General features: G+C 39.7%; 2 protein-coding genes across 2 annotated transcripts in view; both read left to right on the top strand.

Moving 5' to 3' along the window:
- erf (Ets2 repressor factor) overlaps positions 1 to 25,840 on the top strand; it is a 158,075-nt gene that overhangs the window by 19,981 nt on the left and 112,254 nt on the right. The gene's annotated exons all lie outside the window — the stretch shown is intronic.
- The window catches only part of LOC146977896 (uncharacterized), a 110,634-nt gene that overhangs the window by 77,155 nt on the left and 7,639 nt on the right, over positions 1 to 25,840 (top strand). The window contains exons 6-13 of the mRNA XM_085790693.1: positions 17,655 to 17,930; positions 18,627 to 18,741; positions 19,564 to 19,655; positions 21,301 to 21,558; positions 22,756 to 22,897; positions 23,751 to 23,899; positions 25,230 to 25,427; positions 25,552 to 25,600. Coding sequence (XP_085646819.1) covers positions 17,655 to 17,930; positions 18,627 to 18,741; positions 19,564 to 19,655; positions 21,301 to 21,558; positions 22,756 to 22,897; positions 23,751 to 23,899; positions 25,230 to 25,427; positions 25,552 to 25,600 — 1,279 coding nt within the window. The remainder of the gene's footprint in view (positions 1 to 17,654; positions 17,931 to 18,626; positions 18,742 to 19,563; positions 19,656 to 21,300; positions 21,559 to 22,755; positions 22,898 to 23,750; positions 23,900 to 25,229; positions 25,428 to 25,551; positions 25,601 to 25,840) is intronic.

The following is a 25,840-nucleotide window of genomic DNA, read 5'->3' as shown; positions in this document are numbered from 1 at the left end:
TTAGAGAAATCAGGATTTGTCAATGAAAACACAAAGTTTCTGTTTCTCTTTCTTTCACTTTTGCATAAAAATAACTTCCTGTTTCATGAAACTCAGTCATGACGACCTTTAACCTCTAACGTCACATCGTTTAGCACCGTCTAGTCGACGTGTTTTCCAGCAAATATCTGAATAAAAGTCGGTTTATATATATAAAAAAATGTAGACAAAAAGCCAGAGAAAATGAAGCCGAGGGGCCAGAGGAGAGAAAGAGAGAGACAGGAAGAGATTAAAGGAGTGTGAGGTTAGAGAGGAGGAGGAGGAGGAGGAGGAGGAGGAGGAGGAGGAGGAGGGAGAGACGGGATGTTGGAGATTAAATTTGACAGAGGTGAGGATGGAGGAATTAAGGGAGGGAAACCAGGTAGAAGGGTTTAGATAGCTGGGAGGAGTTAGAGTGAGATGAAGAGGAGGAGGAGGAGGAGGAGGAGAGGAAATAGGAGAGATCAGAATAAATCAAGGATGGACAGAGAGCGGAGGACAAAGAGGAGAGGTGGGAGGTGAGGGACGAGGAGGAGGAGGAGGAGGAGGAGGAGGAGGAGGAAGGCTGATAGGAAGAGATGTTTTTGGTAGCTGGAGCTCAGTTAGCATGCCGCGGCTAACTCGTTAGCTCCTCCTCCTCCTCCTCCTCCTCTTCCTCCTCCTCCTGTTCCTTCCTTCCTTCACTTTTCTCTCTGTCTTGTGTTTTTCGCAGCCAAATATGTTCAGCAGTGATCCAAAGACAAGGAAAGAGACATGAAGTGAGTCAGTGAACGCAGCACGGCACAGCCCAGCGGTGTGTGTGTGTGTGTGTGTTTCAGGACTTATTAAACCGGGGTTGAGCTGCTGAACCGATCATTTACAGTCAGGGTGAAGAAGAAGACGAAGACGAAGCTCTAGGACTTAAATTAGGACGAGAGACAAACTGAGCTCAGGTCTGAAAAAAGAAAAAAGAAAAACTCCAACATGTGGATCAAACAGCAAAAGAGAGAAATAATTAGTGAGGTTGTTTTTTTCATTAAACACAAACCGATCCATCCAGAGTCCCGACCTGTGTCTGAGCGTCCGAACACATCACGATGAGTTCAGGTGTAAATTCACTTCTTTTTCTTTTTTGCTTTTAATTAAAACCAAGAAGAAAAGTAGACTTTAGACTTTAGACTTTAGACTTTAGACTTTAGACTTTAGACCTTAGACCTTTATTGTCCCTCTAGGGAAATTCTTTTTCACATGACCATTTACATTTTGTTTCACCAGACACATACAAACACACACAGATAACAACACATCGCCACACATTTTAACACTCTGGCCAGGTTATCTTGGCCTCGTGTTAAGGGTCGCTATGACGGCCGGTATTAGGCCTCTGCCGAAGCGAGCCCTTTAATGCAAAATGAAGATTTAAACAAAGAGAAAAACTTCCACATGAAGTTTATGTTTAATTCTCATCCGACCTCTTTATGTTTAAACACAACAGAGATCATTTTTTATTCTTTAACGATCACGTGTGAACGTTTCTCACAACCAGTTTTAATTCTAAGTTCAAAGTCAATTAATTATCATTGTTATTATTATTATAATCAATAATAATAATGATGATAATCTTCTCTGCAGCTCAGTACTCCTCCTCCTCTTCATCCTGTTAAAACCAGCAAGAAAAGTAGGCAAGGCGATTTTATTAGTATAGCCCGTTTTTACCAACAGTTTGTGTTTGTCTCAAAGGGCTTCACATCCCATCATAACAACATCCTCTGTCCTTAGACCCTCACATCCACTGAGGAAAAACTCCATGGAAAACCCTTTTAACAGGGAAATTGATTATTTGATGCAAAATGAAGATTTAAACAAACAGAAAAACTTTCACATGAACTTTATGTTTAATTCTCATACGACCTCTTTATGTGAGTTTAAACAGGACAGAGATCAAACCTGAAGAGAGAAGTTTTATTTTTTCACGTGTGAAACATTTCTCACAACCAGTTTTTATTCTAAGTTCAAAGTCAATTAATTATCATTATTATAATCAATAATAATAATGATGATAATCCTCTCTGCAGCAGCTCACTCCTCTTCATCCTGTTACATCCAACCTGATTGAATCTGCAGCGATTAGTGGATCGACAGACAGTTTATCAGCAGATATTGGATTATTATTGATTCAGTCGCTTTTCATGAGTTTACGAGTTTGAGTTTGTTTGTTTTTCTAGATTTTTGTAGAAAGTGTGAAGTGTTAATTCACCGTTTTAACACAAACTGATCAGCAGATTTATTATTGATCTCTGTTCAAATCTAGTTGTAGATGTTATATATAATATAAACAGAATCTAGTGAAGTCAAACTGAAACTGAAGGATTTATTTTGTTCATGTTGCAGCTGCCGGTGTTAAAACGTCGCCTCATTAAAGCTGCAGCAGCGTGTGTGTGTGTCTGTGTGTAGTGTGTGTGTGGTGTGTGTGTGTGTATGGTGTGTGTGTGTGTGTGTGTGTGTGTGTGTGTGTGTGTGTGTGTCGACCATGTGCCTGACCTCTGACATCCACACGCCAAACAGCAGCTCTGCCCCCCCCTCACCTCAAACACACACACACACATAAACCCACGCGCCGTCTGTCACCGGCCCCTGACAGGCGTGACCAAGGCGGGGTGGTGGTGGTGGTGGTGGTGGTGGGGGGGGGGCAGTAAGGAGGGGGGGTTAGGACCCCTCCAGCCATTCTATCCCCCTGTTACCCCCATCAACCCCCCTCCCTTCTTCCATTCCCCCCTTTTCTAATTCCCTGACAGTGACCCGGCCCCCCCCCCGCCCCCCCACCAATCACCAGGTCAAACCCCACAAGACAGATAACATCATCTCTCTCTCGTCTCTGCTAGTAGCACTGATAGGGCATTGAGTAAAAGGAGGAGTGGGGGGGGGGGGGGTGATGGGGGGGGGTAAGATGGAGGGAAGTTGGGGCGCCTGCTGTCAAACTGCCCCCCACCACAACTCTCTCCCCCTCACCCCCCCCCTCTAGCGATCCACTTCTCCCTCTCTCCCTCCCCCGGGGTGGATGGAGGATAGGCAGCACTAGGCAGTTGTGTATGTTGGGACAGTGGTCCACGGGTACTTAAAGAGAAGAGACTGTTATATTCTGAAAATCCTGCTCCTTAGACATAAAAGACCACACACACACACATGGTAACAACACTTTCTAATAAAATACATACACACTATTAAACATTAGTTAAGCTTTAATTAAATTACGGAATTCAAACTCATTTAGAACACCATTAATACTTCACTAGTTTGTAGTGTATAAACAGTTTAAATAAGCCGCAACTGTCAAACAAGCTACTCAATCAATCAATCAATATCCTTTATTTAACCAGGTTAAAAAAAAAAACATCATGGAGATTTTTAAAATCCTCTTTTCCCCAGGCTGACCTGTCACCTGGCCCAGACGGAAGCACAAAAGCAAAATAGTTACACAACACACAAGACACAAATACAATACAATGACACATTTCAGAGAACATGGGTAGGGACAATGCAATCACACTGATCCCATTGAGCTCAATTCTTCTGTCTTTTTAGAATTGGACTTGAATTACCCCCATTGTGTTTAGAAATCTACAAACACAATGAGTATTCATGTCGTTATAAATGAAGGAATTCAGTATTTATATTAAGGTTTAACTAATGTTTAATAGTGTGTAGTTATTAATTAAAGTTGTTAGCACATCGGACACACACGGTAACACTTTATAAACAGTTAAATAAGCACTAAAACTGTGTTTATAAACTACAAACTAATGAGTAATCAATGTGTTACAAATGAAGAATGCAGTATTTATAAATGCTATACTATATAGTGTGCAGTAATATACACACAAACAAACACTACACACACAACAAACATGGTAACACTTTATAATAACTTTACACACTATTAAACATTAGGTAAAGCATTAATAAACAGTTTAAAGATGTTTTACTCATCATTGATTAAGCACTAACGGTGTTGATAAACACATACTTACGTGAGTATTAATGCATTACCATTTAAATGACGAATTCAGTATTAAAGTTGAACTAATGCTGTAATAGTGGTGTTATGTTATTATTATAGAAGTGTTACCAAATCACATGCACACCACGGTAACGCTTTATAATAATAAAATACACACATATTAAGCATTGAGTTCAACTTAAAATACTGAATTAATCTTTTGTAACACACTGAATACTCACTAGTTTGTTAGATTATATAAACTGTTAGAATTAAACACCAACTGTTGTTTATAAAACAACAAACTAATGAGTATTCATGTGTTTATAAATGAAGAATTCAGTATTTATTAAATGCTTTACTATAATAGATGGTGGTAGTTATTATAAACTGTCTGTGTCGTGTGTGTGTGTGTGTGTCGTGAGTGATGTTTCATAAAAGGTGAATTAAAAACCAGGTTTCATGTTCTTTTCTCTGACGACGTCGTGACATTTGGGGGTTCGGGTGCGTTCGATTTTGTTAGCGTGTGTGAGTGTGGTGACTGACTTGCTGCTGAGGGGGGGGGGGGGGGTGGGTGGGGGGGGGGGGGGACAGCTCAGGGGGGGAGAAGTGGAGGTGTAGAAGTGGGGTGAAAAGGCCCCCATGGCAGAGGGGTTGAGGGGCAGTTGGGCGACGTTATTGGGAGAAGGAGGAAGGAGGGGGAGGGAGGGTGGGGGTGGAATGATAAAATGATTTATAGCTTCTCCTCTCTTCATATGCTGAGAGGATGGAAGGAGAATGAATCACCTGTGTGTGTGTGTGTGTGTGTGTGGGTGGTGCATAACACCCATTGTGTGATATGTATATCTGTATTGTTAGGTCCCATCAACACTGAGTTCTAGTACTAGAAGCTTCTGATGGATCTATGTGCTAATAATCTACAGTAGCTGTTCCAATGTTGCCAGTGTTTTACCAATCACACTCTATAGAATTTTAAAATAAAGGTGTAAAATACACAACATTCAGTTAATCGATCATATAGAAAGTAGATTTCTAGAATATTAAGTTAAACATTAATTGAGTTATATTATTAAAGATTATAGAAGATATCCAGACGACCAGAAGTTAATAAATAAGTTCATTTGTTCCTGATCAGCAAAGTAAAATCAAACTCAATGTGACTTAAAGTGTAAATTTAAAATGTGTTTTTCCTGCATAAATGACGATAAACTCTTAGAGTGATGAAGTTGTGTGTTAACATATCAACTCAGTCATATCACAGTTTAATCTCTCATGTTTTTCCATGTTTTGTCATTGACCTTATTGAGTGTGTTAAGGACTCAGAGCCTCGTGCACCAACAACACGTCTAAACCAGGACGGTGCCTGCCACCACTCTGGTCACATGGTGGACACTGCAGCTGCTGCTACCACCTCACACACAGAAGAGACGATGTGTGTGTTTTATTTATTAAAACATCTAAGAGATTAATAGAGACTCACAAAAGTGTCGATTTAAATGGAATAAATATATTGTTTTACATATATTGTAACTATGCACATGAAGCACTTTAACTGATCTCTGCTACTGTGCCTATGTGAACCTGAATGACAATAAAGTTTATCTATTATCTACTACAATAATGAATATTTATGCAAATTAGATGTTATGATGCTGCTTCAGATCTTTAACATCTGGTTTTGGAGGATAATGGCTGTGCAGGATGAAACGTAGCACTGTATTTACTTAATCATTGTATGAATTTGAATGTCTTTATTGTCATTGCACAAGTAGGGTGCAGTCCTTAAAGTGCAAGTTAGGAAAAAATAAACTTAACAACACTCTATGAGATATGAGACAAAGGAATTAACTAAAAAAAAAATTTACAATATATATTATTTTTTTTTATTTTTTCTGCCAGATCTAAATTCCTCATCGTTGCTTCTCTCTCTCATGTCGTCGTACCATACCTTCCACTCTTTCCTCTTTCCTCTCCACCTCCTCTCAATCACAAAACCTTGTTGAACTTGTCTGTGACCCTGATGATGTGATTACTACACACCACTCACCACACACACACACACACACACACTCACCATACACACACTGACACACACTGGGTTTATATATTATTTCCACTCAGCCTCTCTGCTTCCTCCTCTTCCTCCTCTTCTTCTTTTCAAGTGTTCCCTCTTTCCTTCGTCTCACGTTTTTTCCACAGTACATCAAACAGGAAGTGTGAACTCAGTGTGTGTCTGCTGTATAGGGTTGCAAAAGTCCGGGAACTTTCAAACTTGGAAACTTTTAATGGGAATTAACGGGAATATATGGGACATTAAACAGGAATATCATGGGAATTAATGGGCAATAATGGAATTAATGGGAATATATGGGAATAAATCCGAACATTTACAAAATTTGATTGGTGAGGTGTGAATAAAATTTGTACTCAACATGCATGTTTTTTGTGGTTCAGTAAATAATTGATTGTTCATCACAAGAATTAAAACTTGAATAAAGTTCTCACTCACAAAATAAATCTGTTGTTGAAATGTCATTTTTTTAAAATTATATTATTTTGCATGGAACTGTCTGCGTATGACAAAACAAATATTTACATTTATGTTTGGATATGCATCCAGTTTGTCTAAATTAATTACCCCCAATTTCCAGTTAATTCCCATAAATTCCTAATAATAATTCCCATAAATCTCCCTTAATTCCCATTGAAAGGCCACTTTGGGTCTGTGGTGGGGGGGGGGGGGTTGGGGGGGCGGGGGGGGGGAATTATTTCCAAAATTCCCCACGCTCAATTTCCCATGGAAAGTTTCTGGAAAATTCTCCGAGGAAATTTACTGGTTTCGTGTGTTCCACTATCTTTGCTACCCTACTGCTGTGGTATTCATTTGCTGGGACTTTGATTATTTCCAAACTTGAGTCGCTGCTGTGTCTCCGTCCTCACATCCTGCAGGACAAGAGGACTGAGGACAGAAAGATGTTTGCTGGGGCGCCGAAAAGGGGGAGTTAAAGGCGACGGATTCTAGGGGCCCATGAGTCAGGGGGGCCCATGAGAGGCCCCTAATGATGATGAAATGATAATACAGAAATACATATTAACTCTAAGTTATTAACTAACATATAATCACAAATGTTTTATTTTCAATGTCCTTTCAACTTTCAACTTTATTTTGTTTTGGAAACAGCAACGGCCTGCAGGCCCCCCCCCCCCCCCATTTATGTAAATTGGTTCAGTCCGACTGGATCAGCTGCAAATCATGTCAATCAATGGACCACTAGCGATGCTTGCAACTCAAATATTTCCTAAAGAGGAGAAGATACACACATGATACTAATTCTTACAAAAAAAATATGGTAAAAAAAGCATAAACCCATTTAAAAAATTATGATAGAAGACGTGCAGTAATGTACAGAAGAAAGAAAATCTGTGGTGTGTAGGCTATCAGCAGCCTGATAGTCAAAAATACCATTTAAATGCATAATTGGATGTAAAATAGCATCTAAAAATATGTCACCAAGCCTGTGTTGGGTGCCCTGTAATGATTTTTTTTATTGGGCCCAAAAATCCCTGGCGGCGACCCTGGATGTTAGCTGGAATGAGCAGAGAGGGAATGAGGGAAGAGTGGGTTGAGCCAAGATGGCCGCTGGCGGCTGCAGTGGGCCTTGTAGTGGCTGTGCTATTCTTGCTCGCTGCTGCTGCTGCTGCTGAGTAATGTCTGGTGCTCTAAGGTATGCACTTCCTGGCTCCAAATTACTGCGCGTGTCCCTGAAGTGTCACACACACACACACACCGACCTGGTCGTTAGAGCCGAGTCCTCGTCTCGTCTCGTCGCCGCCTCCCTGGGATCTAATATAGTTTAGATTCAAAGAAGAATATTAGAGAAGAGGAAGAAAGAAAGTTTATGAAAAATAGAGGTCAGTAGGTCACAGCTAGCAACTGAACGCCTCACTCACCAACCTTTAGTTTCACCTGGACATCAGACGTGTTATTCACCACAACAACACACAACATCATACAGATTTATTTATTTTATTATATCTTTTTAATTCATTTTCTCATGTGTTTATTATTCACAGTATTAATACCAGTTGTCCTGTTAGTTTATACAAATAGATGGAAAACGTATTGTTTTTAGTCTTGGGAGTTTTTTCTTCAACAATCAAAGAATTAAATTTAAAATTCCTGTAAAGTCTCTTTTAATTATAAATGTTCGGCTATAGTTGTGTTTTTTTATTCTATTTTAACAATTCTATGTATAACTCTTTCAAAGTTTACTATGATTATAAATTAATCTAGATATTTTACTCACACACCATTTAGTTTTGTGTTTCATTTGTAACTGGATCTTTGCATATTCATGAACATACAATACAATATGTATATATGCCAGATTTAGCTCTAAAGTCTTATTTCCATCTGCGGTTCCGCGGTGCACACTAAAATATACATTCAAAAAACAAAAGCACAACATGGTATAAATATCAGTTACAGTATCACAATATATTATTTATCATCCACAGTGAGCTTCAGTCAGAAAGGAGTAGTATAGGAGTTAGTATAAAAATTAAAAATGGAAACATTTAATCGGGGCAATATGTGTTGTATTAGTTGTTAAGATTCATTAAAGTGCTGGTAGTAAAGTGCCTACTGTTTTTAGTTTTCTAAAATAAGTTTGATCATATCTATATCCATATTAGGATGATTAAAAATGTTTAAAAACATTCTGGTTTATGACTAATCCTATATTGCAACATATTATTTATCATTAATTTTGTTATTTATTATATATACAGTAACTTATTATCATCATGTATTTTTTAAGTATTTCTTTGGCTTTTATGCCCCTATATTTGATGTACTAGGATAGTCCAATCAGTGACTAATCATCTCATCTTTCATGTATCATACTCGTTCACAGTCCGTTAAACATGATTGCAGCTTCTTTATTCTGTGACCTTGTGGGGATTTGAACCAACAACCGTCTAGACCACCTGACCTTCTGACCTCGGACCCTCTGACCTCTCGTTGTGTGTGTGTGTGTCGTGTGTGTGTTTCTCCTGCAGATATCAGGATGTCTAAAGCAGCAGAGGGAGGAGGAAGCCCTGGGGCTGACTATCCTGAGGGGAACAAGTCTCAGGTACAACACACACCACACTCACCCACACACACACACCACACACACCCACACACACACACACACACACGGAAATTATTCACTCATGACTGATCCTGTCTGATGAAGAAGAGGAAGAAGAAGCGTCATCACTATTTTTCCAAATATTCAGTAGTACGAAGGCACAGACAGGAATGCACCTGTTTAACATCACGTCATTGACTTCCATGGGAATTCAACACAATTTATATGAACACACACACACACACACAGCACACACTACATCCACACACAAATACAACAACACACATGCAACACACACACACAGGTCTAATGAACAGTGTGTTGTGTCTCTGTGTTTCAGATTCTGACAGAAACAGCCCCGATGACCTAGGTTGGTTTTTTCTACCTCCATTTCCAATTCATTAATCATTCATTCATTCATTATACTATTGTATTATTGATGTTATTTCAAACTTTTTTTTTTTTTTTTTAACCTTTTATATGGTAAAACTATACTGTTACTGCATTTTATAGATGACGATTTTTCTCTTTAAAGCAGCTTTTACCAATTGATGATTATTAAAAATTATGATGAATAAATCTTATGAATAAAATCAACCACCGTGACTGAGTATCTGTGTCAAATTTCTACTTTTGTTTTGTATATTTTTAACCTTTTATACCTAAAATAAACCTTATAGAAGCTGATTTTTCTCTTTAAATGCATTTACAACTGATGATTATTAAAATATAATAAAATAATATTTATGGAATGAATCAACTACCATGATGATAATCTGTGTCAAATTCTCATCATGTGTTTTGTATTTTTAAAAAACCTTGTTATACCTAAAAATAACCTTATAGAAGTATGATTTGTTCTCTTTAAAGCATTTTAACAAACTGATGAATTATTAAAAATATAATAAATATAATGTATGAAATGAATCAAACTGCCAGTGATGATATTCAGTGTCAAAATTTCCAACTTTTGCCTTTTGTATTTTTTAATACCTTTTATACCTAAACTAAACCGTATTAGAAGGATGATTTTTCTCTTAAAGCATTTGCAATTGATGATTATTCAAATATAATGAATATATATTTATGAATGAATCAACTACGGTGATGATATCTGTGTCAAATTTCAACTTTTAATGGCACATTGACAGAGTTTTATTTTATTGTTTGCTTTTTTCTCTATAAAAAAAAAACCTTTTTCAGGATTAAAATGTATTTTTCGTACCGTTTCTCTGTGTGTTTCCATGTTTCCTCCTTCCACGTTTCTTCTTCGTCTTTAACCGTAGGTCGGTTGTTTTTTGTTGAGGAAGCAGCTTTGATTTATTTATTTATTTTGACAGATTTCTGGACCAAGTTTCAATCTTTTTTTCCTCTGAAACGGTGAATCTGTCATCAGGTCACGGCACTGACAAACGTGTGTGTGTGTGTGTGTTGTGTGTCTGTATGTGTTCGGGGTGTGTTTCTGCAGGTTCTCACCCCGCACACCCCTCCAATGAAATAGCAAGCCCCTTCATCAGCCTCTCACCCTATACAACCGGCTGGCAGCAAGGTGAGCCGCCTTCATACACGCAGTGTTGTGTGTGTGGTGTGTGTGTGTGCATGTGTGTGTGTGTGTGTGTGTGTGTGTGTGTGTGTGTGTGTGAACCTAACCTGCTTCATTATCAAGAACATGTGAACGTCGGGGGTTTAAAACCTCACGTGTGTCCTTTTCAAGTGAGGAGGATTTTTTTTTTTTTTTTACTTTGGAGCCATAATTTCAGACTGAAATGTTGTTAATGAGTTAGACTTAACCCATTCTATATTTGCTCTGAGGATGCCAGATTATTTAATAATAATGTTTTTCCAAAATAACTTTATTTACATAGCGTCTTTTAGGAATCAGACATAGAATTAGAAAAAAAAAAAATAGTATAGAATAGAAATAGAATAGAATAGAATAGAAATAGTATAGATATAAGACTTTATAATTCCCCCAAGTAAAGGGGGAAATTCAGAGTGGTAGTAAAATATGCAACAAGTACAAAAACAAGACACCACAAAAAGGCTGCTGGTATCCAGTGTTCTTATGTGCAATAATAACAATAAAATATAATCCCCCGATCGTAAGTAAGATAAAAGATTTTAAAATCCTACGTGTCATTAAAGTTACTTTAGACCTTTACTTTAATTTGTTTATTTGAATGGACAGTGCACAATAATGGAATAAATATACATGTAAAATGTGCCGGATTATAGCAAGTGCCCATAAACATTAAAAAACAGTTCAATAACAATGTAGACAACTGGGGACCTGTGTGTGTGTGCGTTTGTGTGTCTGGATGTGTGTGTGTTTCAATGGCACTGGGGTTGTGCAGTGTGACGGCCGTCGGTAACAAAAAACATATAATTGTTTTGACAAAGACTTGACAATTTTGTGTTGTTTAAAATGTTAATTACAGTAATTAATATACAGGAGTTCACAGTGGTGTTTCACCTGGTTAAATAAAAGGTTAGATATAAAATAAATATATATATTGATAGAAGAAAAGTGCACAACAGTTAAAAAGCAAAATAAAGGAGAAGTAAAATAAAATAATTAAAAAAGAGTTAAAGAAAGATGAAAGTTAAGAAGTTGACTATTAGTGTGTTCAGGTGTGTGTGTGTGTGTGAGTGTGTTATGTAACTCGTACGTGTGTGGGACACCGAGCGGACGCCGTGTAGAAGCGTGTGAACATGCAGATCGGGTGACTTAGGGCCCCCGCCCCCTTTCTTTAACGCTGAGGAGGGGAATGTGAATGTGATGTGATGTGATGTGAGTAGTTGTAGTGACAGTGAGTGACAGAAACGTAGAGACGCTGCCTTTCCTCTGTGGTTGGACGAACGGGTAGTAGTAGTGAGTGACGGGGACCGTAACCACGGACGACGGCCAGTGGCCAGAGGTCAGAGGTTCTCGATTGAGGTCAGAGGGGGGTTAATGAGACGGAGAGCTGAGACGATCAATCATCTTTTTTTTTTTTTTCTTTTTTATTTTTTTTTCTACCTGTGACGAGGACGGAGCGTCACATTCTTTCTCCTTCTTCCTGAGAAACCGATTGTGTGTGTGTGTGTGTGTGTGTGTGTGTGTTTGTGTGTGTGTGTGTGTGTGTGTGTGTGTTGTGTGAGAGAGAAAACTGGTTTCATTCGGCTTCATAACTCCTGGAGTCTTTAATTATGAAATTTAGTTAAATATGTCGATGTCACTCTGCGTTTCTTCTGCAGCTGAGACAAAGACGAACGGACCGCAGGTAAAACGACAGGAATGAAACTTTAAGTTTGACACCAGAGTCGAATGGAGCGAAAGATAAAGATTTAAAAAAAAGACTAAATCTGTAAAAGAACAAGAGAAAAAACACGGTAATACACACAGGAGCAAACAAGTCCAATCCAAGATGAGAAATATGTCAAATTTTAAAACAAAAAAATGCATTTTCATGAGAAATAAGCAAAGGAATAAATGTGGGAAATATAAACAGGAAATACACAAATGAATAAAAAAAGTGAATTAAAAATGTAAAAATATAAAGAGAAATTTTGAAAAAAAAGTCAAAAAGAAGATTTTTCCTCTCTTACTTTACTTTTACTTTTTCTCTTACTCTTTGATTAGTCTTTAGATTTCCTCATTAATTATTATTATTATTATGTAATTTATTCCTGCTTTTATTTACTTATTAATTTTCTTATATCCTGTTACAGATATAGTCTCAATTGATCTCCAATCTGACATTTATATAAACTTAGTTTTTATTTTCAGTTTCATTCAAAATCATCCCGTACAGAATCATATTCATTCATTAATTATCTGCTGTTTTGTCTACATTTCCAATACATATAGTGGTGCTTATAAGAGACATGATGAGCAATTAGGACACAAACAAAAGAAAACTGTAAAGAGAGAGTGTAATAACATAAAGATAAAATTAAAAATAGAATAAAAATAGAATTTCCCTTTATTTTTTCAGTCCCACTATATCGTATTTTACGTTGGAGGATCGGCCGGACTTTATACCCACCTGACTGTAAAACATCTAATCGCTGTTGCGTCGTTTTTGTAGATATAGATATATTTGGGCTCTTTTGGTGACAGACCTAAAGTATTAGAGCTACAGTATTATTGTATATTTCTACCAAATACTTCTTTAGGTGTATTCACAAACACTTCTTAACCAGAATGTTTTGGGTCAGACTCTGCCAGTGGGTGGTACACACAGTTCCAGTGTTTTTATATGGAGCTAAGACACTTCTGCCACGAGGCAAAAACTGAAAAGAAAAAAAAAAACATTGAAAGCTTGAAAACCTCGTGTTTGAAAGCGTTTCAGAAGAATTTGAAACTTTGGAACTATAAGTTTAGTAACCTAAGTAAAAAGGTGTAAATAGTGTTTTTGAAAGGCTGAAGTAAAAAATTCAAAATCCTCTGAAAACATTATTTTGTATTTGAATTTTCATTTCCAAATCTCTGGCAAACTTCCTCTTTGTTTTTTTTCTTTACTTCTTTACAACTACAGATTTTTTAATTTTTAACTTCAGCCTTAGTTTCCAAAGTTTTAAATCTTTTATAGGCTACCGCTTCAAAAACACGGGGGTTCCAAGCTGTTCAATGTTTAATACTTAGCAGTCAGGCCGGCCCTAGGATTTTGGGTGGCCCCCTAAACACCAAATCACTGGTTTAAAACTGAATACCGAGACGTGTTTATGACCTCTGAGGTTTGAGGCCATTATCATTTTACTTCGACTTTTTACATATTTATCTTAAAATTTATCTTTTTAAAGATTACTGTGCAGTAACAATGAACTCAAGTGTTTTATGTCTAAAATATTAGAACCATCCGCTGTACAGCACGACTGAGGCCCCCAGTTTGTCCTAGAACCACTGTCAGAAAGAAATAATTTAGGCCAAATGCTGGGAAAATTTGAAGGTTCTGCTTTTTGAAAAATGTCAAATCCCTTGTGAAAACACTCCTTCAGTCATGAGAATTGAACAGTTTTGGTGCTTGAAATAGGATATGAATACAGTAATAGATAAGTGTAGAAAACAAGTCTAAAATGACAAAAAATTTTGTAAGATTGTATTTTTGAGCACAAATGTTGTCATTCTGCCGTTCTAATTTTCACCAAATGTCTCCTCAAATGTGAGATAAAAGAAGCTGAATATTGACTTCACATTACATATAAAGCTCATAGCTTGCACGTGCAGACTCACGAGGATGTTTAAATGACTTGGGGGGATTTTTGAACCCCCTGGTACCTATTCTGATCAAGTGGCCCCCCACCTAACGGCTGTGGCCCTAAACAACCGTATACAGTGTTTATAACCAGCGGGTCCGGACCTGTGTGTGTGTGTGTGGGGGGGCGAGGAAATCTGACTAAAGAGCCTGTCACAGTTATTACAATCATCACCTGATCACCCGAATCTTTTTTACTATACAGTAAATCACTTTAAATTTCCTCCCTCGTTGTTTTCCACCGTTTGAGGTTTGACTGGTCACTCTTTAGAAGTACATCATCAAGGCTGCAAACCCCTTCTTCTGTTTCTTTAATATCCGATGGAGCCATCTATTGAAATTGCAGCATCATCGCGCCCATTTACAGTTTTTGTTATAGTAATATATATAATACATTTTTATTACTTGACGCTTAGCTTAAGGGAAAGCTAAGAAAGCCTTACAACTTTAAAATTAATAAAATAGAGCAAAGTTCAGAGTGGAAATTCAATTAAAAACTGCAATAAAACAGTATAAAACACACAAGAATTACAGTATATATTAAAAGCTCATTTAAAAAGGTGAGTTTTGAGCCTGGTCTGCTTTTGGAAAAATGTCAAATCCCTCGTGAAAACACTCCTTCAGTCATGAGAATGAACTGTTTTGGTGCTTGAAATAGGATATGAATACAGTAATAGATAAGTGTAGAAAACAAGTCTAAAATGACATTTTGTAAGATTGCTTTTTGAGCACAAATGTTGTCATTCTGCCGTTCTATTTTCACCAAATGTCTCAAATGTGAGATAAAAGAAGCTGAATATTGACTTCACATTACATATAAAGCTCATAGCTGCACGTGCAGACCTCAGGATGTTTATGACTTGATGAACCCCGGTACCTTTCTGATCATGTGGCCCCCCACCTAACGGCTGTGGCCCTAAACAACCACATAGAGGGTTTATACAGGGGCCGGCATAAACCCTGGTTGCAGTTTTGCCTCATGGCCTCAGTGTCTTAGCTCCATAGAATCAGACTTTTTGCAGGATTTTTGCAGATTTCCTACTCTGCTCCACCTGAAGTTCAGCGTTTATAACTGGAGACACTTTGGTGTGTGAACGTGTTTAATAAATGGATTGTTTCTTTCCCCGCTGCAGCTGAAGAGTGAGGAGAGCTCTGAGACCCACAGCTCCGTCCCTCCTGCTCCTCCCTCACAACAACAACAACAACAACAACAGCAGCAACAGCAACAACAGCAGCAACAACAACAACACCATCACACACAGCTGATGCTGGCCGGCAGTCAGCTGGCAGGGGTGAGAACACCAACCTCCATTAGACTGATCGATGGTTTACTTCTGTTAAAACACTCCAGAGTGACACTTTAGAATAAACGACGCACTATGTTATTGTTATAAAACGCTTAATTCATCTTTTTTTATATTGATATGAATTAGTCTGGATTTTTATTATCATCTATTTAAGCAATATATCACTCCAGTCCGTGGTATATGCTCATTATACCATGGCTAAGGGCCGTTGTTCGGCCCGACGCGAAGCGGAGGGAGGGCAACTAGAGTGGTATAATAGACACAGTCGGCAAGCAAGGAAACGTCACTTCCGGTTAGGGCCGTGGGGGAAAACAAACCGTGTCCCCCATACACACTCATGCAAAAACGCGGCATTTTAAACCTTTGTCAAAGGCTTTTTCGCCGTCCTGTCTTAGTTTTAATCACATGTATATGCTGACAGAGAGCTATATTTTTAGAAACTCATCACGATCTGGGTCGATTGTTGTCCGTACATTTAAAAATATTAGGTATTTCACAGTCAGTCATATTTGTCGTCCCCCACGGCTCTGACGCTCTCTTAGTCGCCGCCGGCCGGCTCTAGACACTCGTAGACACTGCCTGAGTTATTGTGTATTATTTTGCACCGCAAATAAATTCAAAAACCACAACCTGAACTTTTATATCGGAACTTCGCTCATCTTCTCCAAACGTGTAACGCTCTGACCGGAAGTGAAGGTTGCCGACCCTGCTGACTCGGTGTAGGCTATGGCTGTGAAAACTTTATATTTTAAGATGTACGGACAGCAATCGACCCAGATCGTGATGAGTTTTCTAATATATAGCTCTTTGTCAGCATATACATGTGATTAAAACTAAGACAGGACGGCGAACAAGCGTTTGACAAAGGTTTAAAATGCCGCCTTTTTGCATGAGTGTGTATGGGGAAAACGGTTTGTTTTCCCCCACGGCCCTAACCGGAAGTGACGTTTCCTTGCTTGCCAACTGTATCTATGAGCATAGACCACGGACTGGAGTGATATATTGCTTTTATAAAACGGTTACCAATAATGGCAATATGGAAGAGCGATACGCAATCAATTTCATGTAGTTTTATTCAACCAGAAATACATATTATCCAATAAAATAGCCTCACTGTGGAAAAAATAGTCCCACCTCTCCAGACGTTAGCTCCAAGTAGCTCTGCATCTCGTCTTTTCCTCCGCTTTTTTTTCAGGTGAAAGTCACTGCTCAGTCCCCTCTACCACTGTTAACCCTCTGGAGGTGAAAGTTCACCTTAAACATATGAATTCAACTACTTTAGTCCATTTTTTAACATCGTAAAAACATCAGCTGTCTTTGGCTACGGACTGCAACAGTCCGTTGTCATGGATACATGACAACAACTTCCATTCATACGAGTCATACGTGCCTGAGGCGGAGTGATAGCCTACGCTGTGATAAGGCTTTAGAATAGTAGCCGTGGTATATGCTACTGTTTCCCACTGAGCTCTGCCCGTGTGTGGAAAAACATCTCCTCCGACATGTAGAATGTGTGTTATAGAAGAGAAACACTACTGACGACTCAGGACTACTGACTTGTATCATCAGAACCGATGGTCAGCCTCCTTTCATATTTAGGCTGAAAATCACAGGGCAAGTCACTGTCAGCAGTGTAAAGCTCCAGCATGTCGGAGTATCTGAAAGTCCAGCTGTCAAGATTTTTCATTTTATATCATACCAAACACCAAAGATATGTATAAATGAAAATTATGATCTTACAGGTAAAATAGAATATAAACCAAATAAATTATTAGGCAAAAAGGTGAATTTAATTTCAATCTCGGCCTATTTGAATGTCCGGCCCCCAAGGTGTCTGTTGAGAGAAAGATTCTGGCCCTTCAACAAATATAGTTGATGACCCCTGTTTTAGATATTGGATGTTTTTATGGAGCCGCTGACTGACTTTCTGCTTCTTCCTCTCCTCCTCTTCTCCCCCCCCCCCCCCCCCCCCCCCCCCCAGCTGGCCGCTCTCCTCCCGGCCCAGCAGCAGCTCCTCCTCCAACAGGCTCAGGCTCAGCTCCTGGCCGCCGCCGTCCAGCAGTCCAACGCCGCGCACGCCGCTCACGCCGCACACGCCGCCGCGCAGCAACAAGCCAACCAGCAGCAGCAGCAGCAGCAGCAGAACCAAAACCAGAACCAGAACCAGAACCAGCATCAGCAGCACCAAACCAAACAGGAGCAGACGGTCCCAGCTCCACAGCTGGCTCTGTCCCAGCCCATCCAGCTCACGGCGCAGGTACATGATGGACGACATGAACACATCTTTTATTTATTAATTAGAAAGGAATTTTATTAATAAATAGCAATGTATGACAAAAAAAAACACTACACAGATTACAACATGCAGAGACTGAAAAATACACAAGATTCAGGTCATTTCTTTCATTACTTTAAATAGTTTCTAAGTGTTTTCACATGAAAATGAGTGAATATGAATGAGCTTTGTTATAAGGTGAGATTTATTAACCTATTTATTGATAGAAATATCATCATAGTACAATCTTAAACTCTAAAATCTTTAAGCCGTGAAGTGAAGTGACGTGAATAGAATAGAATAGATAGAAGAGAATAGAATACTTTATGGTCATTGCATGTGACTATACAACGAGTTTGTTTTTCGTGGCACAAGCATAAGCATTCACACATTACTAAAAAAACAACAAAACAAAACTACAGTTGTAAAGGTAATGAGATAATAGCTCATTACCTTATTTATTGATGAGGTAATGACTGTGGACTTGGACAGTAAAGTGGATCAGGTTGGACAGAGGACACCGTCCACGGAGTTGTCGTTTAACTAACGACACAAATGCAGAATAATGTCTGGAAAATAAAGTTTTTATTGAACGTGAGGAGTCACCAGTGTCACATCAGTGTCTGATAAACCTGATACGTTATTAAGTTATTGTGTGTGTGTGTGTGTGTGTTGCAGGACATCCAGCAGCTGCTCCAGCTCCAGCAGCTGGTCCTGATGCCCGGTCATCCGCTCCAGTCTCCGGCCCAGTTCCTCCTGTCTCAGCCAGCACAGGCCCAGCAGCCTCAGCAGGGTGAGGAAAACTACAGTCAAACTTTGTCTTTTTTTGTTCTCAGTGTAAACAATGAATGATCTTCATTCAGCGTTTTTAGCTTCTCACAAAGAAAATCCAATAAAAAAATACATTAATGACGTCTTTAAAGCCCTTTAGTGTGCATTGTGCAGTAAAAATAAAGCTGCCTCACATACAGTCTTAATGTAACAGTGCAGATGAGCAGGAAGCAGCAGACAGGTTGAATGAAAAAATAGTTCCTGGTTGATTTATGCAAGATTTATGTCAACAGACAAACAAAACAAAAAATCAGATGATTAATAAACTAATGTAACAATAAAAGTGTAAATATGATTGCAATTTGTTAAAAAAAAATAGAATAAATCACTTGGATGAAGATAAAAAAACACACAGCAAGAAGACTTTCCTGCTGCAAGTAAGTGGAAAAAAGTAAAAGGCAGTCCCATACTGATGGGTCCGAGGCAGGGCCGTTGCTAGGAATTCTGGGCCCCCTGAAAGTATACTAAAATGGGCTCCTGCCCCCTGACTTTTCCACTTTTTTTCATAGACTACGTATGTATTATCATTTCTTATTTAGCCTACTTTGTTTTGATGCTAATGCAGCATTACTATGAGTATCAGTCAGGGTCTTATGCAGAATAATTCAGTCATACAAAGATTAGACTACTGGGGTTTTTTGTGGGACCTACTGGGCGCTGGGCCCCTAGAATTATCATCACCTTTTTCTTTCCGAGGTCCAATGACTTGGCTGCCCTGGTATCTGATTGGTCGGTTGATTTTATATGCAGTGTTTTTTTTTCCTTTTCTTTCTGTTTTTCACAGGTTTGCTCTCGACACCAAATCTGATCCAGCTACCTCAGCAGAGCCCCGGTGGACTCCTGACGTCACCACCTCGCCTGGGCCTCCAAGCACAGGTAAAGGACCACGACGTCTGTCTATCCACCTTTTTTCGAACGTCAAAAACGTAAGCCGGTTTTGCTCTTCCGGTGGAATTTTATGTTTACGTTTCCATGGTTTCGGTAGTCGCGGTAAATGCATGGATTTTTTTTTTTTCTTTCAATGAACATCTGTAAAACGCACGGATCATCACACCAGCTTTTAACAATGGATATCACACAAATTGACATCCGAGTTAAAGGGATAGTTCAACATTTTGGCACATTGGCCCATTGCCATAATCCCTATAGTGATAGCAGCAGTAGGTTCGTTACCTTTAATTGTCGGTGCAAGCTATTTTTAGAACGGCGGAGCAGAGCCGCGAGCTGCTCAGAGCTACGCTACGGAGGCTCATTATGGGATTTCTTGGTTTACCTCATCAAACTCATCAAATACACAATCCAACAACTCCACAACGCTCTGGTGGACAAGTTGTGACCTGCACATTCACCACGCTATGAGATAATAACACAACGTTACCAGACAGAGTTGTTGTAGAGGGAAATTCATGCAAAACCAGCTGATGCGCGTTGCCTTCAGGGACAGTTTTTCATCATCAGTCTCTGAATTTCCCTCTAAAACAACTCTGTGTGGTAACGTTGTGTTATTATCTCATAGCGTGGTGAATGTGCAGCTCACAACTTGTCCACCAGAGCGTTGTGGAGTTGCTGGATTGTGTATTTGATGAGTTTGATGAGGGAAACCAAGAAATCCCATAATGAGCCTCCGTAGTGTAGCTCTGGGCAGCTCACGGCTCTGCTCCGCCGTTCTAAAAACAGCTTGCACTGACAATTAAAGGTAACGAACCTACTGCTATGACTATAGGGATTATGGCAATGGGCCAATTTTCCAATATGTTGAACTATCCCTTTAAAAGCCAGCGTTAATAGATCCATGCATTTACCGCAACTATGACAACGACTGAAAACCATGGAAACGTAAACGTAAAATTCCACCAGAAATGCAAAACCAGCTTCCGGCTTAACTTTTGACCATAGATGACGTACAGAAACTTGTGGATCGGTAGATTATAGAATCCAGCCAGTTGTTTTTTTCATCAGGAGCTTCGGCATCAGATTGATAACGTCTCCACGGCTCCTCGGCGGTAACGTGACGCCTGAATGCATCGTCACACGTGTAAAGGGCCGTTCTGCGGGGGGTTTTTTTCATTAAGCTGTGATGATGAAGCCGAGACGGCGGATGTAAATGAGGCAGATTTCATGCATGATGACGCTCAGCAATTAGTTGTAATTGATTCTCCTCCGGAAGCTCCTGAGGTCACATTCCTGCTCTATGTGTGTGTGTGTGTGTGTGTGTGTGTGTGTGTGTGTGATTTACCTGCTGTTTAGAATAAAAGGCGGACATGTTGATTTTAGCGCCTGATGTTTGTCACATCTGCATCGTTAGTCAGGACTCCCCGGGTCACATTATTGTTTTGGTTTCCTGCATTTTTCACTTCCTGGAGACAGAAAGGCAAGGCAAGTTAAGGCATCTTTATTTATATAGCACATTTCATACCAAGGCAACTCAATGTGCTTTACATAAAGACAAAACAAGAGTTCTGCTGGTATTTTGTTCCACTTGAAAATCTAATTTTTCCTTTCCTCCGTCGTCACATCACAGAGGGAGAAGAGCAGCGATGTCGTGGTTGGAAGCAGCAGCAGCGGCGGTGGCGGTTCGATAGTCGGCAGCAGCAGCAGTGGAAGCGGCGGTGTCGGTGTCGGTGTCGTGACGTCCGTCGGCGCCACGTCGGCGTCCGGCAGCGCCATGGCAACCTCGCTGAGCTCCGGCCACATGGGGGAGGAGCCCAGCGACCTGGAGGAGCTGGAGCAGTTTGCTCGCACCTTCAAACAGCGACGCATCAAACTGGGATTCACACAGGTGAGAGACGATGATGATGATGAAGAGAGGAGGGGTCGCAGGTGTGTGTTAGTCAGTGGTGGACAGTAACGGAGTAAATTTACTTGAGTACTGTACTTAAAGGGATAGTAGCATTTTTTTAAAGTGTGGTTGTATGATCTACAAATAGCCCCTAAGTACTTTAATTGCAGTAGAAGACTCTCTGCACTCCTCCCGTTAGCAACGCCAGCCCATAATAGCCCTGCCCAGAGATTTACAACATACAGACCCAAAGAAACGGCCTATTTTCGTGGTTTTACCTGAAAAAAAAATACACAGTTCCATTGTTCGCTATAATATAATTTTTTCCAGCCCCCCAAAGTGCAGGAAAAACACAGTTTTTATCTGGGCCTAACCAACTGCTGATCGGCGGGCGCTAACCCTGGGCGGAGGGATACGTGAGTTGGTTAGGTCCAAATAAAAACTGTGTTTTTCCTGCACTTTGAGGGGCTGGAAAAAATTATATTATAGCGAACAATGGAACTGTGTATTTTTTTTTCAGGTAAAACCACGAAAATAGGCCGTTTCTTTGGGTCTGTATGTTGTAAATCTCTGGGCAGGGCTATTATGGGCTGGCGTTGCTAACGGGAGGAGTGCAGAGAGTCTTCTACTGCAATTAAAGTACTTAGGGGCTATTTGTAGATCATACAACCCCACTTTAAAAAATGCTACTATCCCTTTAAGTACATATCCAGAGGATTTGTACTTTACTTGAGTATTAGATTTCTTTGGTACTTATTACTCTTACTTGAATACATTTCCAAGACAAATATTTTTTACTTTTACTGGAGTTAATTTGTAGGAAGGCTGAAAAGTACTGGTCACTTTCAGGTCTTTTTCTAAAATCCTATTGGACACTATGAAGCTGTGTTTGTCTGTGAAGGAAACCCTAACCCCTAAAAGCAGCACATCAGTGCAGCTGCTTTCAAAGAGTTCATTCTCACTAACAAGAGTTAAAAGCTCCTTACATTCATTTACAAACAATTAGAGTCATTCATTGATGTAAAAAATAAGAAATTCACTCTTAGTCTTACTCTTACTTACTACTTTTTTACTCTTACTGGAGTAACATGTCGACTGAGCTACTTTTACTCAAGTACTGGGGTCAAGTACTCTGTCCATCTCTGGTGTTAGTGTGTCATGACATGTTTGTGTGTTGTGTGTGTGTGTGTGCGTTAGGGAGACGTCGGCGTGGCGATGGGAAAACTGTACGGCAACGACTTCAGTCAGACGACGATCTCTCGCTTCGAGGCGCTGAACCTGAGCTTCAAGAACATGTGCAAACTGAAGCCGCTGCTGGAGAAGTGGCTGAGTGACGCCGGTGAGTCGGACGGCCTCCACCTGCACCTGAACACACCACCTACACCTGACGTTGAGAAAAATATGCAGTTAAAGGGATAGTTCAACGTTTTGGCAAATTGGCCCATTGTCATACTCCCTATAGTCATAGCAGTAGGTTTGTTACCTTTAATTGTCGGTGCAAGCTGTTTTTAGAACGGCGGAGCAGAGCCGTGAGCTGCTCAGAGCTACGCTACGGAGGCTCATTATGGGATTTCTTTAGTTTCCCTCATCAAACTCATCAAATACACAATCCAACAACTCCACAACGCTCTGGTGGACAAGTTGTGAGCTGCACATTCACCACGCTATGAGATAATAACACAACGTTACCACACAGAGTTGTTTTAGAGGGAAATACATGCAAAACCAGCTGATGCGCGTTGCCTTCAGGGACAGTTTTTCAGCAAGCAGTCTCTGTATTTCCCTCTAAAACAACTCTGTGTGGTAACGTTGTGTTATTATCTCATAGCGTGGTGAATGTGCAGGTCACAACTTGTCCACCAGAGCGTTGTGGAGTTGTTGGATTGTGTATTTGATGAGTTTGATGAAGGGAAACCAAGAAATCCCATAATGAGCCTCCGTAGCGTAGCTCTGAGCAGCTCACGGCTCTGCTCCGCCGTTCTAAAAACAGCTTGCACCGACAATTAAAGGTAACGAACCTACTGCTATGACTATAGGGATTATGGCAATGGGCCAGTTTGCCAAAATGTTGAACTATCCCTTTAATAGCAAATTTGTATCTCTTGTTCCTGCTCAGGTCGACACAGAAAACAACAGAAAATGCAGAAAGACCCATGAATATGATCATAATCCTCTTCCTTCTCCTCTGACAGAGACCATGGCGGTGGACAACATGCTGCCCAGCCCCTCCTCCCTCTCCTCCCCCATGCTGGGGATCGAGGGGTTGCCGGGCCGACGCAGGAAGAAACGCACCAGCATCGAGACCAACGTGCGAGTCGCCCTCGAGCGAAACTTCCACTTGGTGAGAGAACAAAGCTCCGTTGCTACTGCACTTAAATATACACCATACAGAATAAGTCTGGTGGCAATTTATTAAAATAAAAAGGCTAAAGTCACTAAATACGATTTAAAAAATGTGCATATAAACATCAAAGAATCAAGTTTAAACTATAAATCATCAATATTGACTGTAATATATTTTCTGAAATCATATTTTATAAAATTGTGTCAGTCAAAATAACATTTATACATTTTATATTATGTATATATACACAGCCGAGTACGGAAGCCCATTCGTTTTTTTTCCTGATATAACGACATCGTTAATCAGAGATGTGTCAGAGATTTCCGTCACACTTTAGCTGTCGATCAGCATCTCTCAGTCATCGATCATCCTGTTTCCATGGAGACGGCCAGCTCCTGGCAGCTGGTCAGTTCTGTAGTTAACGACATCATCCGGCTGAAGCCTCGTTAACCTTCTCTCAGACACTAATAATGTGTTTATTGTTTGTTTGAGAGACGTGAAGCTGGCGTGAAAAACAGACTCTGGTTTTGATTTCTACAGATCTTCAATTAATTATGACATCATCATATGTTTGAATGTTTGGCCACTTAAGGCCTCCGTAGCTGAGTGGCAGCTGATTTTATTTGTGCATCTGATAAAGTGGATATTGAGTTGCACTGTTGCTATATTACATTATATTATATTATATAATTTATATTATATTATATTATATTATATTATATTACATTACATTATATTATATTATATAGATCAATGAACAGCTCAGGTTTTCATAGCACATTTTATTATTCAACTGTTTCAAGGATCAACAGTTTCTTTTTCACAGATTGAAATACACAGCAGATATCAATCTCTTGTTTTACAGTCACTATATAATATAATATAATATAATATAATATAATTTAATATAATATAATATAATATACAGCATCTCAAGACATACTGTTTTTGTTTTGATGTTACGGTGTTTAACTATCCGCTGAAAACAAAAACTTGACTGTTGCATTTTGCATTTTCCATATTGTAGTTGCTGTGATTCTGCAGCAATGTGCAAAATATACATGTATATGTAAGATAAGACAAGATAAGATAAGATAAGATAATCCTTTATTAAAGAAAACAAAAATTGATGTAGGATGAAAGTCGGATGTGTAGTCTGGTAACAAACAGGTGTATTTACAGACTGGAAAACTTTCTCCTAACTTCTCCTCGGTCTCCTTCTTGTTCCCTCCTGTTCCCTCCTATTCCCTCTCTATTCCCTCTTGTTCCCTCTCTTCCCTCTCTTCCCTCCTGTTCCCTCTCTGTTCCCTCTGTTCCCTATACACAGAACCCAAAGCCTACCTCTGAAGAGATCCTGCTGATGGCGGAGCAGCTCACCATGGAGAAGGAGGTGATCCGCGTGTGGTTCTGTAACCGCCGGCAGAAAGAGAAGCGCATCAACCCGTCCAGCAGCACCACGCCGCCGCTGCCCAGCCAGACCTCGCCCATCGGGACGCACAAAGCCCCCTGCTACAGCCCGCACATGGTACGCTCCAACGGCACCTGTGTGTGTGTGTGTGTGTGTGTGTGTGTGTGTGTGTGTGTGTGTGTGTGTGTGTGTGTGTGTGAGAGAGATTTGAGGCGTTGACGTGATGTTGTGTCTCTTCCAGATCTCCAGTCAGGGTCTGTCCCAGGTCACCACCAGCCTCAGCACAACAGGTGAGAGCAGATGAATCATTTCTTTTTTTGAGTAATTTATACAAAAATACTACTTGGAGTTCATTTTTCTCTGATGAAGAGTGGTTTTATCATCTCAGTGACCTTTCCATTTGATTCCTGGTGTCAAAATTATCAGAAAAAGTGTGTTCATTTGTCTTTTTATGATGTCTAGTTTAGGAGCTATGAAAATTGGCGTTTTTGCCATTTGTGCGGACACAAATTCAAAATGGCTGCCAAAAA

This window comes from Trachurus japonicus, chromosome 11 (assembly GCF_045865225.1).
Source record: "Trachurus japonicus isolate A0001 chromosome 11, Traja_1.0".
In the NCBI taxonomy this organism is placed as follows: domain Eukaryota; kingdom Metazoa; phylum Chordata; class Actinopteri; order Carangiformes; family Carangidae; genus Trachurus; species Trachurus japonicus.
This window is presented reverse-complemented; position numbering and strand designations above follow the sequence as displayed.